General features: G+C 48.8%; 2 protein-coding genes across 8 annotated transcripts in view; both read right to left on the bottom strand.

The window, feature by feature from the left end:
- mast2 (microtubule associated serine/threonine kinase 2) overlaps window positions 1–7,837 on the bottom strand; it is a 138,076-nt gene extending 130,239 nt beyond the window's left edge. For all 7 annotated transcript variants that reach the window (XM_086225458.1, XM_086225459.1, XM_086225460.1 and 4 more), the window contains exon 1: window positions 7,028–7,837. In XM_086225458.1, the coding sequence (XP_086081584.1) occupies window positions 7,028–7,108 (81 nt within the window). In that variant the 5' untranslated portion in view covers window positions 7,109–7,837. The remainder of the gene's footprint in view (window positions 1–7,027) is intronic.
- A 1,240-nt stretch (window positions 7,838–9,077) lies between these two features.
- pde4dip (phosphodiesterase 4D interacting protein) overlaps window positions 9,078–12,498 on the bottom strand; it is a 78,227-nt gene continuing 74,806 nt past the window's right edge. Inside the window, exon 34 of the mRNA XM_086223226.1 lies at window positions 9,078–12,493. Coding sequence (XP_086079352.1) covers window positions 12,437–12,493 — 57 coding nt within the window. The 3' untranslated portion in view covers window positions 9,078–12,436. The remainder of the gene's footprint in view (window positions 12,494–12,498) is intronic.

Here is a 12,498-nt window from a genome sequence, read left to right as displayed (position 1 = left end):
AGTTGCATTTGGGAAAACAGATGTGCTGCACACAAGCTTCAAAAATCTTTCATGTTGTGTGCACTGTTGCCTCAGCAAAGCCTCGCTCATTCACAGCAGTCAGTCCACCCCTCCCACCTCCTGCTGCGCATGAACACACACGCGCGCACACGTTCTGGCTGCACAATGCGTTGCAGCACGGTGGTCTGTCCTGAGAGGGTTGAGCTGGTGGGGCCGCCATGTTTTCTGATTGTTTCAGATGAGCGTGTTGCGTCTGTGCTCCTATAGTTAGCTGCTGATCCGGAGGAAGCAGGATGTTTTGTTGGAAGCTTCTCTGCTGGCCACAACCCAAAGGTTAATAACCCCCAATCGGGACAGGGAGGGACACCAATCATGACACACACACAACCCTCAAACAAGGGTCTGATTTACATTACAGCACAATACAAACCGTGCAAGCGGCCACAAGCACTCAAACACAAGCTACTCATCACGGGTGTGTTGACTCAGTGTTTGTGTGTAAACAATGAGATCAGTGTGACATGAAACTAAGGGCGCGTTTCCACCGGGTCGGTTTGGACCCGTGTCCATTGGCCTCAACATGGCACTAACCGTTACAATTTTGGTCCCTGCTCTGCTGGGGCTAAAATGTGACGTGAACACATAGCGGGCTCTGATTGGCTAACTCACCCGCTTATGTGGTCTACTTCCTATCATCCTGGCCTCGGTGGAATCCTGGTCGTGGCTCGGTGAAGTCTCTTATTCTTTTCTTGGGTGTTCTGTTTTGCCACTTACAGCCTCGCCTGTCTGTCCTCCCTCACTTTTAGTTTAAGAAAAAAAAACACTGACCGAGCAGCAGGCATCACGCCGCCTCCACGTCCTCCATTGTTGTTGTTGTTGTGTCACTCACAGATGACGCTGGGGAACTCTTGGCCGGTGAGTCCACCCTCACTGACATGGTACCAGTGCTTGTGGAAACACACCCGTACCGAGCCGTCCCGACCCGACCCCACCCAAGCCGAAGTGACCCAAAGTGAGCCAGTGGAAACACGCCCTTGGACGCCTTAACCACAACCACGTTCTTCACCTCTCATTACAACAAACCGAAGCACCTGGCCTCCGACCTGCATGTCAGATGAGTAGAAGCCCTCAGTGAAGGAAGTGAGCAAGAAACACAGCGGTTTGCACCCCACTGCTGATTGGTTGACCCAGTTTCAGAAGCAGAGACGTAGCATAGGAGCTGACAGTAGAGTCTGAACATTTGTTTCTTCTCCTGTTGAAGAGATCAATTGTTGCGGACATTTGACACTTTCTTTCTGTGTGTGTGTGTGTGGGGGGGGGGGGGGTAGGATTTTTTTGTGTTGACACTAAAATGGACTCCATGAAGGCCTCACGTCCCCTCAGCCTTCAATCATCACTTGTAAAATGTATTGGAGGTTTAAATGCCTCAGGAGATGTGGCCATGAGAATAAAAAGAGACCGGGTTTCAGCACAGGGGGCGGAGCCGCAATTCATTACTATGGAAAGTTGCTCAACAGTGCATGGAGCACAAAATGTTCAAGTCTAGTCAAGTCAGTTTCATTTGTACAGCGCATAATCACAACAAATATTCTCTCATGACAATTTACAAGAAGAGCAGGTCAGCAATCTCACTCCTTCAGTGAATTCACACCCACCAGTTCTCCATCAGCAAGCACATGTGAGACAGGCAGGAACGCCGAGAGGATCCAGGCTCGATGGGAGCGGCCACCTGCTTTAACCGGTTTGAGCAAAAGAGACGGAAACGGGGGCAGAGAGATAGAGGTGAGAGATGAGTGGAAAGGACAGAGACAGAAAAAGAACAGAAGGACGGACAAAGAAAGAGAAAGGAGGGAAAGAGAGTGACCGATGGGGACGTGAACAAGTCGAAAGGAGAAAGACAAAGAGACAGAGGATGGGAGAGTTAAGACACACGACAACACTTGTAAACTAGTTACCAGTAACAACACCTACCAGTTCCTCAAGTATCAACTTCAGCATAATAGGAGCAATTACATGCTAGCAAATACAATACAAACACAACGCAACTTTGTCAAGAAAAAAGCATCCAGTCACAGTTATCAGTGCTGTGGATGTGATCTGGACTTCATCAGCAAGACTGAAATTAGCACCAGAAGAAGCAGCCGCGGTCGCTCTCTCCAAACGGGACCCGGCAGGTTTCTGCGTGTAACATTCCAACTTCCCTCCGTCTGTCATGACCGGGCCCTCAGAGGTCCAGGCTACGAGCCAACACGCCACCTCATCATCCACCGCACAACAAGACAACCGCACCACCACAACCCTAACACACACCAGTAAATACACACCCGGCTCCAAACAAACAAGCTCAACTAAACAGATGCGACACACACACACACACTCACAAGCTCATATAACTCTCCAGCTCTGGTCGATTCCACATTTATGACTTTGAGCATTCAAAGGGAACATGCCGTGACTGGGGTGACTTGATGAGCTAGTATCACACATGAAGCTGATCACGAGTGCCAACATGACAACCCTGCAGATCAATGGAGCCACAGACTGTATGATCGGTTTGCTGAAACACACTGAGAACAGGGGGGGTAAGAGAGTAACACATGACACTAGGCTATCACCAGACTTGATTCAGTGATAATAAACTTCATGCAAGACATCAATTAAACTACAACGACGCACAATGTCTGAGTACCAGAAGAAGAAAAACAATCCCTCAAAGGAACAGAAAGGGACGGTCAGTGAGTTTCTTGTGTTCTAATATTAAGTGAGATTAAATATGGCAAGTGAGCTAAATCATGTTTTTAATCCCACAAACAAACGTGATGGTCTACATATAACACATGGTCCCTGTTTGCTTTCACTAATTTTAGACTTAAAAGCCCCCAACTGTTCTGGGAATGGTCTTACAGCTCCCTCCCCACACCCTGGGGGGTGTGCAGCTTCGGGCCCGCAGTGAGTCTGTGAGCGATGGCGAACGTGAACAAAGGACAGTTAGGGTGCATCATGTCTGAGCATAGAGCTGCTCCAAACAGAATCGTACTGCCATGATGCCAAGGGTCTCTGTGAGGACACATGTCGATCCTTTTACCCCCCATCTGGGCCTGGTTTCACTAGAATGATGATTCCATTTATTCTCCTCATTTGGTCTTGATGTGTTTTCTTGAGAACAGCGAGGTGTAATGATGGCCCAATGTTCCAGCCTTGACCAAGCAGTGTGAAAGGAGGCCCAGCAGCTTAACACAGCATTAAGCAGAGGCAGAGTGATGGATTTTCATCATTAAAGGTTTTATTCTGGGAGGACGAACAGACCAAAGCTTCATTTGAAGCCATTTTTGAAACGCTGCAGCTGAAAACTAGAGAGGCCAAAGGGACGTCCCCCTCCAATCATTCTATGAGCTTAAAAACATGAAAATGGTGAGCAGGAAATCACAGTTACACAAAAATGGCCAAAGCTTGGTTTGTCTGGTCTGGCTGAATGTCTGCTGCCACCATCAGTCAACACGAATCACCACAGGGTCATCAGGCCTCACAGTGATAGATGCCCTCTCTTGTGCACTGGTGCATTGAACCAGTTAAGGTTGAATTCTGCTGAATGAGGGTTTGATAATTAAGGCCTCTCACCCATCTGCATCTGTGCCTCCCCTCTAGGCACCTACATGGCTCCATTAATCAGCCCCTCAGCTGCTGCAGTGCTGGGACTCCCATCAGAACCAGTCCCAGAGGTCCTTGTGGCTCAGCGGCTCTTTGATTGCACATCGCTGGTTAAAAGACGAGAGGAAATCCCACTTCCACATCTGAGGGGAGCGGGTTTAATGTTTAACCTAAGAGACGTCTAATGAACAGGAAAGAGCAAAGGCTACTGTCTGCAGCGGGTGAGGCAAGAAGGAGGAGCAGGAGAACAATCAGTTCAATTCAGTCCGGTCTCTTTTCATCGAGCACTCAGCGGGTTTTCTACTTGTGTCTGCCATGCTGAGGTGATTCAGTCCTGTGCTGCACACCCCTACACCCTCACTCAACATCCCTAACCCTAACCCACCAACACAGCATTGATCAGTCAACAGGGAAACTTCTCAGTACAATAATGAGTTCTAACTGACTCTTCAACCCTTCAGCACTTGTGCAGACAGGCCTCTTACGACTGGTGCGTTTCAAACAGGCACTGCACCAGTGACCTTAGGTCTCACTTGGAGAGAGCAACACAATGAAATAACTTCACATCAGGAGGTCAAGCTGGCTCTTGTTTTTCAGCTCGGTGCATCTCCACAGTAATGCGGCCCAGCCAGCGGCCCCAGAAACTCTGACAGCACCTTTGTTGTGACCTTCATGGTGAAATGGCTGCACGCTGGCAGTGAGTGACCAAACACCAGGGGTCAACAGCAAAGCATGAGGGCCAACAATCCCAGTGACTTCACCCTCAGCTCAGTTCTTCAACACTGCGTCCACTGAGTTTGAACTCGATGAACATTTGATGAGAAAAAAGGACACACAAGTCTGCAGATGTTCCCTCCAAATGAGAGAAATAAAGCTGCTCCTCTGGATTAAAGTGCGAGTTCCCACGACTCAAAGATGCGTCTAGAACTGTCCGGTCCCGTTAGACCCGCCCACACATTTTCAATAACCACGTCATGACACAAGGAAAGCTCAGAAATCAGGCGGATCTCCACATGAATCAATCATGGGTTGTGTTCTATCGGCGGTCCCTGAATATCAACGTGGATGTCTGAGTTGTTGAGGAGGCGTTGTGGCTCAGAGGTCCAGTGGCCGTCTCGTCATCTAAGGGTTGCTGATTCAGTCCTCACTACCCCCAGAGACTGAGCTGTTGAAGTGTCCTTGAGCAAGATACCGAACTGCTCATTGCTCCTTCTGGCCCCTTCCATGGCAGCCTCCACCATCAGTCTGAGAGTGTGCGAATGAAGCACCGATGCTAAAACTGCCATGACTTCAGTTTCCACAGGCCTGGCAGCCGAAGCCAGTGGTACAGAATCTGAACCCCCCTCGCTCCCACCCCCATTAACACGACACTCTGCTGTACACCCATAATCTGCTGAAGACTTCAGTCTACCCAAATTAGCCTAATCCTGCTGGGTGGGATGCAACCGGAAACAACCATCTCACTGCTGAGGGCTGCGACCTGGCAGATTATCCACCGGCTCTTACTTACTGACCAGCAAGCTTAGCACCGAGGGGAAAACCACCAGATGCTTCTTCACTTCACTTTGGTCTCAGGATGTTGGAGGATGACATCATGGGCCTTTTATAAACACTTAATCCAGATCATCCTTCATGCCCCAGCATTCCCAAGTGGAAGAAGATAAAGTGAGCTTGATGAAAACACCTTCCTGAGCTTCGATTTCACTCTCTTACCTGAAAACACATAAAACAGCAGCAGCACAGAAACGTCTGCTTGACTTCCCCCGATACCATGAAGTTCCTCTGCTCAACATCAACACTTCCATCCCCGGCTCAGGAGACGGCCCAGGGTGGGAGGCCTCAGACAACATGAATGCTGGAGGAAAATCTTGATCATATTATTCACAGAGCGCGCCAATTGTCAGGGCGGAGCATTGAGATGGCCTGTCACGTCAAACTCTCACAGATTAAGGAACATGACTTCATGCAGCGCTCAGATTTACAGCCATGACTTCATCTTGGGAAGTCCGAGTGTTTCTGAAAAACGAGGCTGATAAAATGTAAATGTTTGCAGTCAAACAAGAGACGGAGCGGGGAGCTCCATGCATCGAGCTTCCACAGCAGCACGGAAAACTGTCTGGGTCAACATCAGGGGCGTGTCCTAGGAAACAGGGTCAAAGGGCAGGCGAAGTCACTTCATGGTCAACCTGAGGTTTTCTGCACTACCAAGGTGGTTCACGGGTCAGCATGTATCCAGGATACAAAATCAAACAACAGATCAATATGTTCATGAAGTGACATTTGTTAGGTTCAATAAAGAAACAAAAGTTATATCAGGTTTATGAGGATGGCTCTTTGGCTCCGCCCTCACTGACAGAGTGCTCAGAAGCTCGCGCTGATGTCATTTCTTCACTTCAGCCCCCACTGTTGGCGAGGCCTCGCACACAAAACAGAGACTCAGGTCTCTTCAGACCTGCAGCTCAGGTTTGGCTATCAGCTGATTGCAGGGACGTGTGAGGAGAAAGCTGCAGCCACATCACCGTGGAAACCAATGACCAGTCAGTAACCACTCACCTGTACGCAGCCATCAGCTACCTGACCACAGGTGACACACAGAGATGCTCGGAGAAGGTTGAGAGGGAGGTTATCAGTCTTCACCTCCTCATTTATTCCCTTCTTGGATGGTATTTTTCATATTCACAAATAGATTTTCACAAACCGAAGACAAGGTGTATTCCAGCTGATCTAGTAGTACTTCATGATCCTGATACTTCCAAAAAAACACCAGCAACTGAGAATCAGAGATGAGACGTCGCATCGGAGCTCTCAGGATGTGGCGTTGATGCTGGTGGTTTTCAGGTACCAGCTGAGTTTGCTTTGACGAGGAAACCTGATTGGAGTGAGTACCAACCAAGGTCAGGAGGTCGGAATCAAAGCAGCACAACTGGAGCCCAAGTAAACGCAGTATCAAATACTTCAGGAACTGCACACCTCTACCACCACTGACAGTACTGCACACTTCAACACTTCATATTTTTTGGTACTGCTGTTTAGAGGAGCAGTACTTCACAAATGGTTGTGTTTCTCACCACAGTTTACTTTGAACTGAGAAGCACGCAGTTGTCTGTCATATTAGTATATTTTACTGAACCAGTCTGAAAATGACCTCACAGCTCTGGTGTATGACGTCACAACACTGTACACCATCACTGCGCATCTGAAGCAGTACATGTGACGTACTACAGCCTCATCCGTCAACCCAGCACCAGCAACGGCAGGAGTAATAACAAGGGACGAGACAAATAGAGCTCCGGTATCAGAACCGGTACCGGCTCACGCGCCTCTCCTCGGACCTGAGCAGGTGGCGTGGACGGGCGTGAGGATGAAGGTCGGTACTCACCGCATCCTTCTCCTCGCCCCTCCGCTCCTGCTGCTCCATGCTACAGAGTTTCCTCTTGTTCTTGTTCTCCGTCCTCCTCATCTCTCTCCATCCGCTCCCCGCGACTCCTCTGGTGAACTCAGCCCGTTGACGTCGCTTCTGGCCGGCTGACTGGCTCCGCTGGTCCGCTCGGTGGGGCTCGACCTCACCTGCACCTCGCTGCCGGAATGAAATTCATCTTCTTCTTTGTGGAGTTATAAGTCCAGGTCGGACACTCCTGGCCGTTAGCCGGTGCCGCGGTTGCTTCTGCTAGCTAACCGTTGTCCTCGCGCTGCCTCCACATCTGGATATGACAAGCTGTCAATCAACCTGGCGGCAGCCGGCAGCCGCCTCTCCCTCCTCGGAGACGAGCCCGGGTTGCTGTGACTCGCAATCACAGTTGGTGACTCAGCCGAGCCATGCGAGGTCTTCCTCTCTGCGTCCCGCGACAGTTAATCCAAAACCAAAGTTAGTGCTAGCTAGCCGAGCTAGCTTCCTGCTGCGTGACTAGCTGCGCGGCTAGCCGGGCTGCTGCTAACGTCTACCTGCCCTGAACCACCGTGACACCCGTGGCAGGTCTGTCTCCTCCCTGGACGGACGGTTCCGGCTTCCTTCCGCCTGGATGTCGGGTGTTTATCCGTCCCCGCGCTCTACGTGACCGGGAATGTCCTCCTCACGCGGTCTTCCATCCTCCGGTGCCCGTCGAGCTCCGTTGCAGATCCCGGGGTCGAGATTTGTTAGGAACGGTTGCCTCGCTTGTTTCCTCCTGACAGTCTGACACCGTGGGTGTAAGGTAGCAGGAACAAGAATACTGGATCCGGTTGAGATTTTCAAAATAAATTTACCCCATAGGGTAACGAAATAATATTTTGGATAATTGTATGTATAATAAAACGACCCTCATAGATCATTAAGACTGAAAACTATTTAACTCTGATGGTTTTAAAGATGTATAATCTCGAGTGCTAAAGGGTCTTAAAGATTAACCGGCTGTTGTATCTCATTTCTGACTTCCCCACAAAAAAACTACTGGAGAACAATGAGTGAATTTTAGTCACCTACAGTTCTTGAGTTAAGTCATCTCATAACTACTGATAATATTCGTGTATTTCTGAATTCATTTGAGTTTTGTCCGCATCGGATGCTTTTATTCTGAAAGTAAAAAACTCTTTAATTCCGGATGTTGTCACCTTGAGTTTCGAGCTTCACCTCCACACGCCATGTGAGAGGCTGAACGTCACAGTAACACAACTACCAAGCCTGGACCCTTGAATCAAAGCTGAACCGAACTTTTTTGTCACTAATCGTTTCAATTGATGGTAATAATATTCAGCGCGCGTGATCGAGCCTGTGAGCAGAGCGAGTCGCGGGAACCCTGACGCGGTTTATCGGGGTCTGCTGCCACCTCCTGGTGAAACAGGAGGCCTGGAGCGTTCGTGGTCCGCATCAAACGTCTCCTGGCGTTTCATCACACCTGCAACATCCGTCCACTTTAAGTGTTGATACCTTTACTGCTTGATAAAGGTCTCTACGGTCTCCCTCCTGCACAGTTACCAGATCAGCTTCTTTATTCTGTGGGTCTCCAGAACCCTCGCTGTTCCCTAATAAAGGGCTTTTAATCACCAATCAGTCTCGTGACATTAAAGCACACAGAAGATTCACATATGGATTCATATGTAAAGTCTGGCTGCAACAATATTTTTCAATGGAATCATAAATCTTTCCCGCTCTACATAAATGTTAAAAGAAGCCAATCCATTACTTTAACCACTTCAACAATTTTCCTTTTTGTACATTGAAATGATTCCTTCTGTTGATCCTTGCTATTCATGTGAACTCCTTCATTCGCTCTGCATCCTTCAGGCTGCTGCAGCCGTGAAGCAGACGACCCAGACATACAAGCTACTTTCATCTTCTCCAGCTCATAAAAATCATTTTGATTTTTATAGTAACATATTGTTAATTTCTCACCTTGTTCACACGCACCAGCCTGATGAGACAACACAGAGCATCCAAGACCATCAACGCAGGCTGGTTTTGGTTCCTTTTATTGAAAAGGTTCTTATCCTTTTGCCCCAAAAACATTTTAACAAAGAGAACATGCATAAAAATACAGCTGGTCTTTGTCTCCGGACCGTCTCGTCTCGTCGCTCACGCCAACAGAAAAACACTTGCATTGATGTTCACGCGGCCGTTAATATTTACATACATGAAACCACTCTAGTTTGACCTTTGACTTGCAGAGAATTACACACGACAAGGTTTTTAAACAAAATCATTTTACACCTGATTTGATAACTTACATGTCATTCGCTTTGGTTGATCTTATTGCTTTTTAAATACATAAGCTCAGTTTTTTGGAGGTTTTTTTTTTTTTTTGCTTTGATTCATAATTTATTAAAAAAATGGGCCATTGTTTGATTGTCAAAAACAGAATATACATATTCACTAACAGGAAGTTTGTTCAAATCAATTCTGCTTCAGAGCTAAAAAATATAAAATAAAAAGGAGACATGGCACTTCAAAACACCCACGCCTACAACAAAAGCAACCACGGAGGAGAGTATTGCACAGAAACCCCAAAATTGCATATTTCAGTAAAAGGTAAGAGGCAGTGAAGCCACAGTTAATGCACGAGGAGCGGCGGGGACGACTGTACAGGGAAAGAACGCAAACAGGGAGACGTCAGTGTAAATGACCCACATCCAGAAAAGCTCATTTCCACAGTGAGTGTCTGGAGTCCTGCAGGAGTCTGGAGATTCTCATCTTCTACGGGCGAATGATTGTCATCAGGAGGCGCAATTAAACATAGAAATCAAACCCAAAGGGTTACAAAATATGTGGTGCAGCTTTTTACAAAAATTAAATATTCATCTCTTATTTTGCACAAAAAGTCATGTCTGTCTGTGTGGTGTAGGAGAACGGACCGGTCACTGAAGGCATCGTAACTGGCTCAGTAACGTGTGCTTGTGTCATGATCACCGGTGTACAGCAGGAAGTGGAGCCCGGCTGATAGCATCAGCTGACATTAGCCGGCCATTCACCTGACAGGAAACAGAGGGGAGGAGGAGCTCGGCAAGTAGGTTCCACATAGGGATGTTTGGAGTCCAGGAATCTGTGGATACATTCAAAGGTCCATTCATGCCGTGTGTGTGTGTGTGTGTGTGTGTGTGTGTGTGTGTGTATGTGTGTGTGTGTGTGTGTGTGTGTGTCAAGCTCCTCCTTCACTTTATTTTCTGTACAATATCTGCCTTAAACATCTGAACTTTAGCAGCTGTCAGAGTCTGTGACCAGCATGGCAGCTGAAACAAACTAACAGGCTGCCAGTGAGCCAGCAGGCTACTAGTGAGCCAGCAGGCTACGAGTGAGTCAGCAGGCTACGAGTGAGCCAGCAGGCTACGAGTGAGCCAGCAGGCTACGAGTGAGCCAGCAGGCTACGAGTGAGCCTGCAGGCTACGAGTGAGTCAGCAGGCTACGTGTGAGCCAGCAGGCTACGAGTGAGCCAGCAGGCTACGAGTGAGCCAGCAGGCTACGAGTGAGCCTGCAGGCTACGAGTGAACATGCAGGCTACGAGTGAGCCAGCAGGCTACGAGTGAGCCAGCAGGCTACGAGTGAGCCAGCAGGCTACGAGTGAGCTTGCAGGCTACGAGTGAGCCAGCAGGCTACTACTGAGCTTGCAGGCTACGAGTGAGCCAGCAGGCTACGAGTGAGCCAGCAGGCTACGAGTGAGCCAGCAGGCTACGAGTGAGCCAGCAGGCTACTAGTGAGCTTGCAGGCTACGAGTGAGCCAGCAGGCTTTTGGTATCTCTGTAACTTTCTCCACACGCGGGAGTCAAAAAACAGACCAAACCAGCCGTTCAAGAGAATAATTAATAACCACAATGAGGTGTAAAAGATGCTTATGATAACTTAGACACGGTGATGTCATATAGTTCGTGCAACTGAGAGCGCTACAGCTGCATCTTTTACCATGGCAACGGCTCAGGAGATGATGTCAGTTATCGTCCATCGGCGGTCCAGTATCAGTCCGACTCTAGTCGGAGAGCTGTTCGAGCTACAGATGAGTGTTTGAGCAGGAGCAACCAGGATTCATTATCTGCAGAGAACTGACTCCAGATCTGAAGCAAAATCAAAGCTGCAACGTTTTTGTCTGGGAGAGCAAATGCAGGAGAACACAGACTGTCTGCTGCAGGTGCAGGTTTCCATTTATGACATTACCAGCACAGAAAGGACAAAATGGCAGTGCGATCTCTCCGGTTCCATCTGAGTATGGCTTCGTTTCCACGGTGCTACTCTACACATGAACAACACAGCAGCTCGGCAGAGGCCCAGGCAGCACTTCCCCTTTGGGCTTTTAAAGCCTCTTCTGATGGCCTCAAGAGGGCTCCTGTCTCAGGGGCCGTGGCTGGAGGCCGAAGTGATCGACAGCTTCTGACTCTTGACCTCATCAGACGTTTCCTCCGTGTTGGTTTGTTCACCACATGAAGGCGTCAGACGTGGACGTGGTGTCATATAGAAAAGTCCAAAAACTGAAGCCTCACTCAAAGTGGCAAAAGAGAAATTCTTCCCCTAATTCTTCATAGGTCAGAGGTCATAGGCATCAGGTGATGTCCAACGCCAGTCTGATCAAGAATGTGGAGGACATCTTGGCGTCGAGGTATGATGACCAAAACTCAAAATGAGCTAAACGTCGTAACTGTGACATCAGCTCAGTGTGAAAGTGTGACATCGTCACGCATTCACACTTTTTTGTTTTCAGTCCAGCAACATCAGGCTGATTCTCTTTTTCACCCGAAATTTAACATCCATCCAAAATTAAACTCCACCTTCCTTGAGTCCTGCTGCAGGCTCCGCCTCACGCCGATCCAGCAGCAGGAGGGCGGGAGTTGTGGCATGCTGAAGGCAACGCTGACGGAACCTGAACCAGGACCAGCTGACCCATACTGCTGCTCTAGCCTATGTGCTATTTCTCCATTTACAATCATGAATAGTTTCTCTTCAGCTCTTCAGTGAACGTGCGTCCTTCCTCTCTCTCAGACTGAGACATCATCTAGCGCCACTTTAGGACTTTGGAAAAATCAGCCTGGACCATGTTAGCCTGGGGCGACATCACCACCTCGGGTTGCTTAAAGACTTCATCAGAAGCTGTCGATCCGGCGACTCACACCAGAGCTCTGGTCTGACAGACGGTTACGAACCAGCAGAGACACATTCATCAACACTCTGATGACTGAAATGTTCTTCGACCAACCAGAGACACGGAAGATGACGGGCTGGTGCACTACAGGAGGGCTGCCTGCAGGGGGTGCTGGTGCTGGGTCAGCCGCAGGACAGAGGAGGAGGAGGAGGAGGAGGAGGAGGAGGAGGAGGAGGAGGAAGAGGTCCGAGGCATCATGACACCCCAACCAGGAGAGAGGGCGAGCTCACAGAAGCCTCTGGCGTTTTTGTCTGAA

This window comes from Aulostomus chinensis, chromosome 14 (assembly GCF_037954235.1).
Source record: "Aulostomus chinensis isolate RoL2024-O1b breed Wild chromosome 14, RoL_Achi_v1.0, whole genome shotgun sequence".
Lineage (NCBI taxonomy): Eukaryota > Metazoa > Chordata > Actinopteri > Syngnathiformes > Aulostomidae > Aulostomus > Aulostomus chinensis.
Note: the sequence above shows the minus strand (reverse complement) of the source record. Positions and strands in the feature narration are given on the sequence as shown.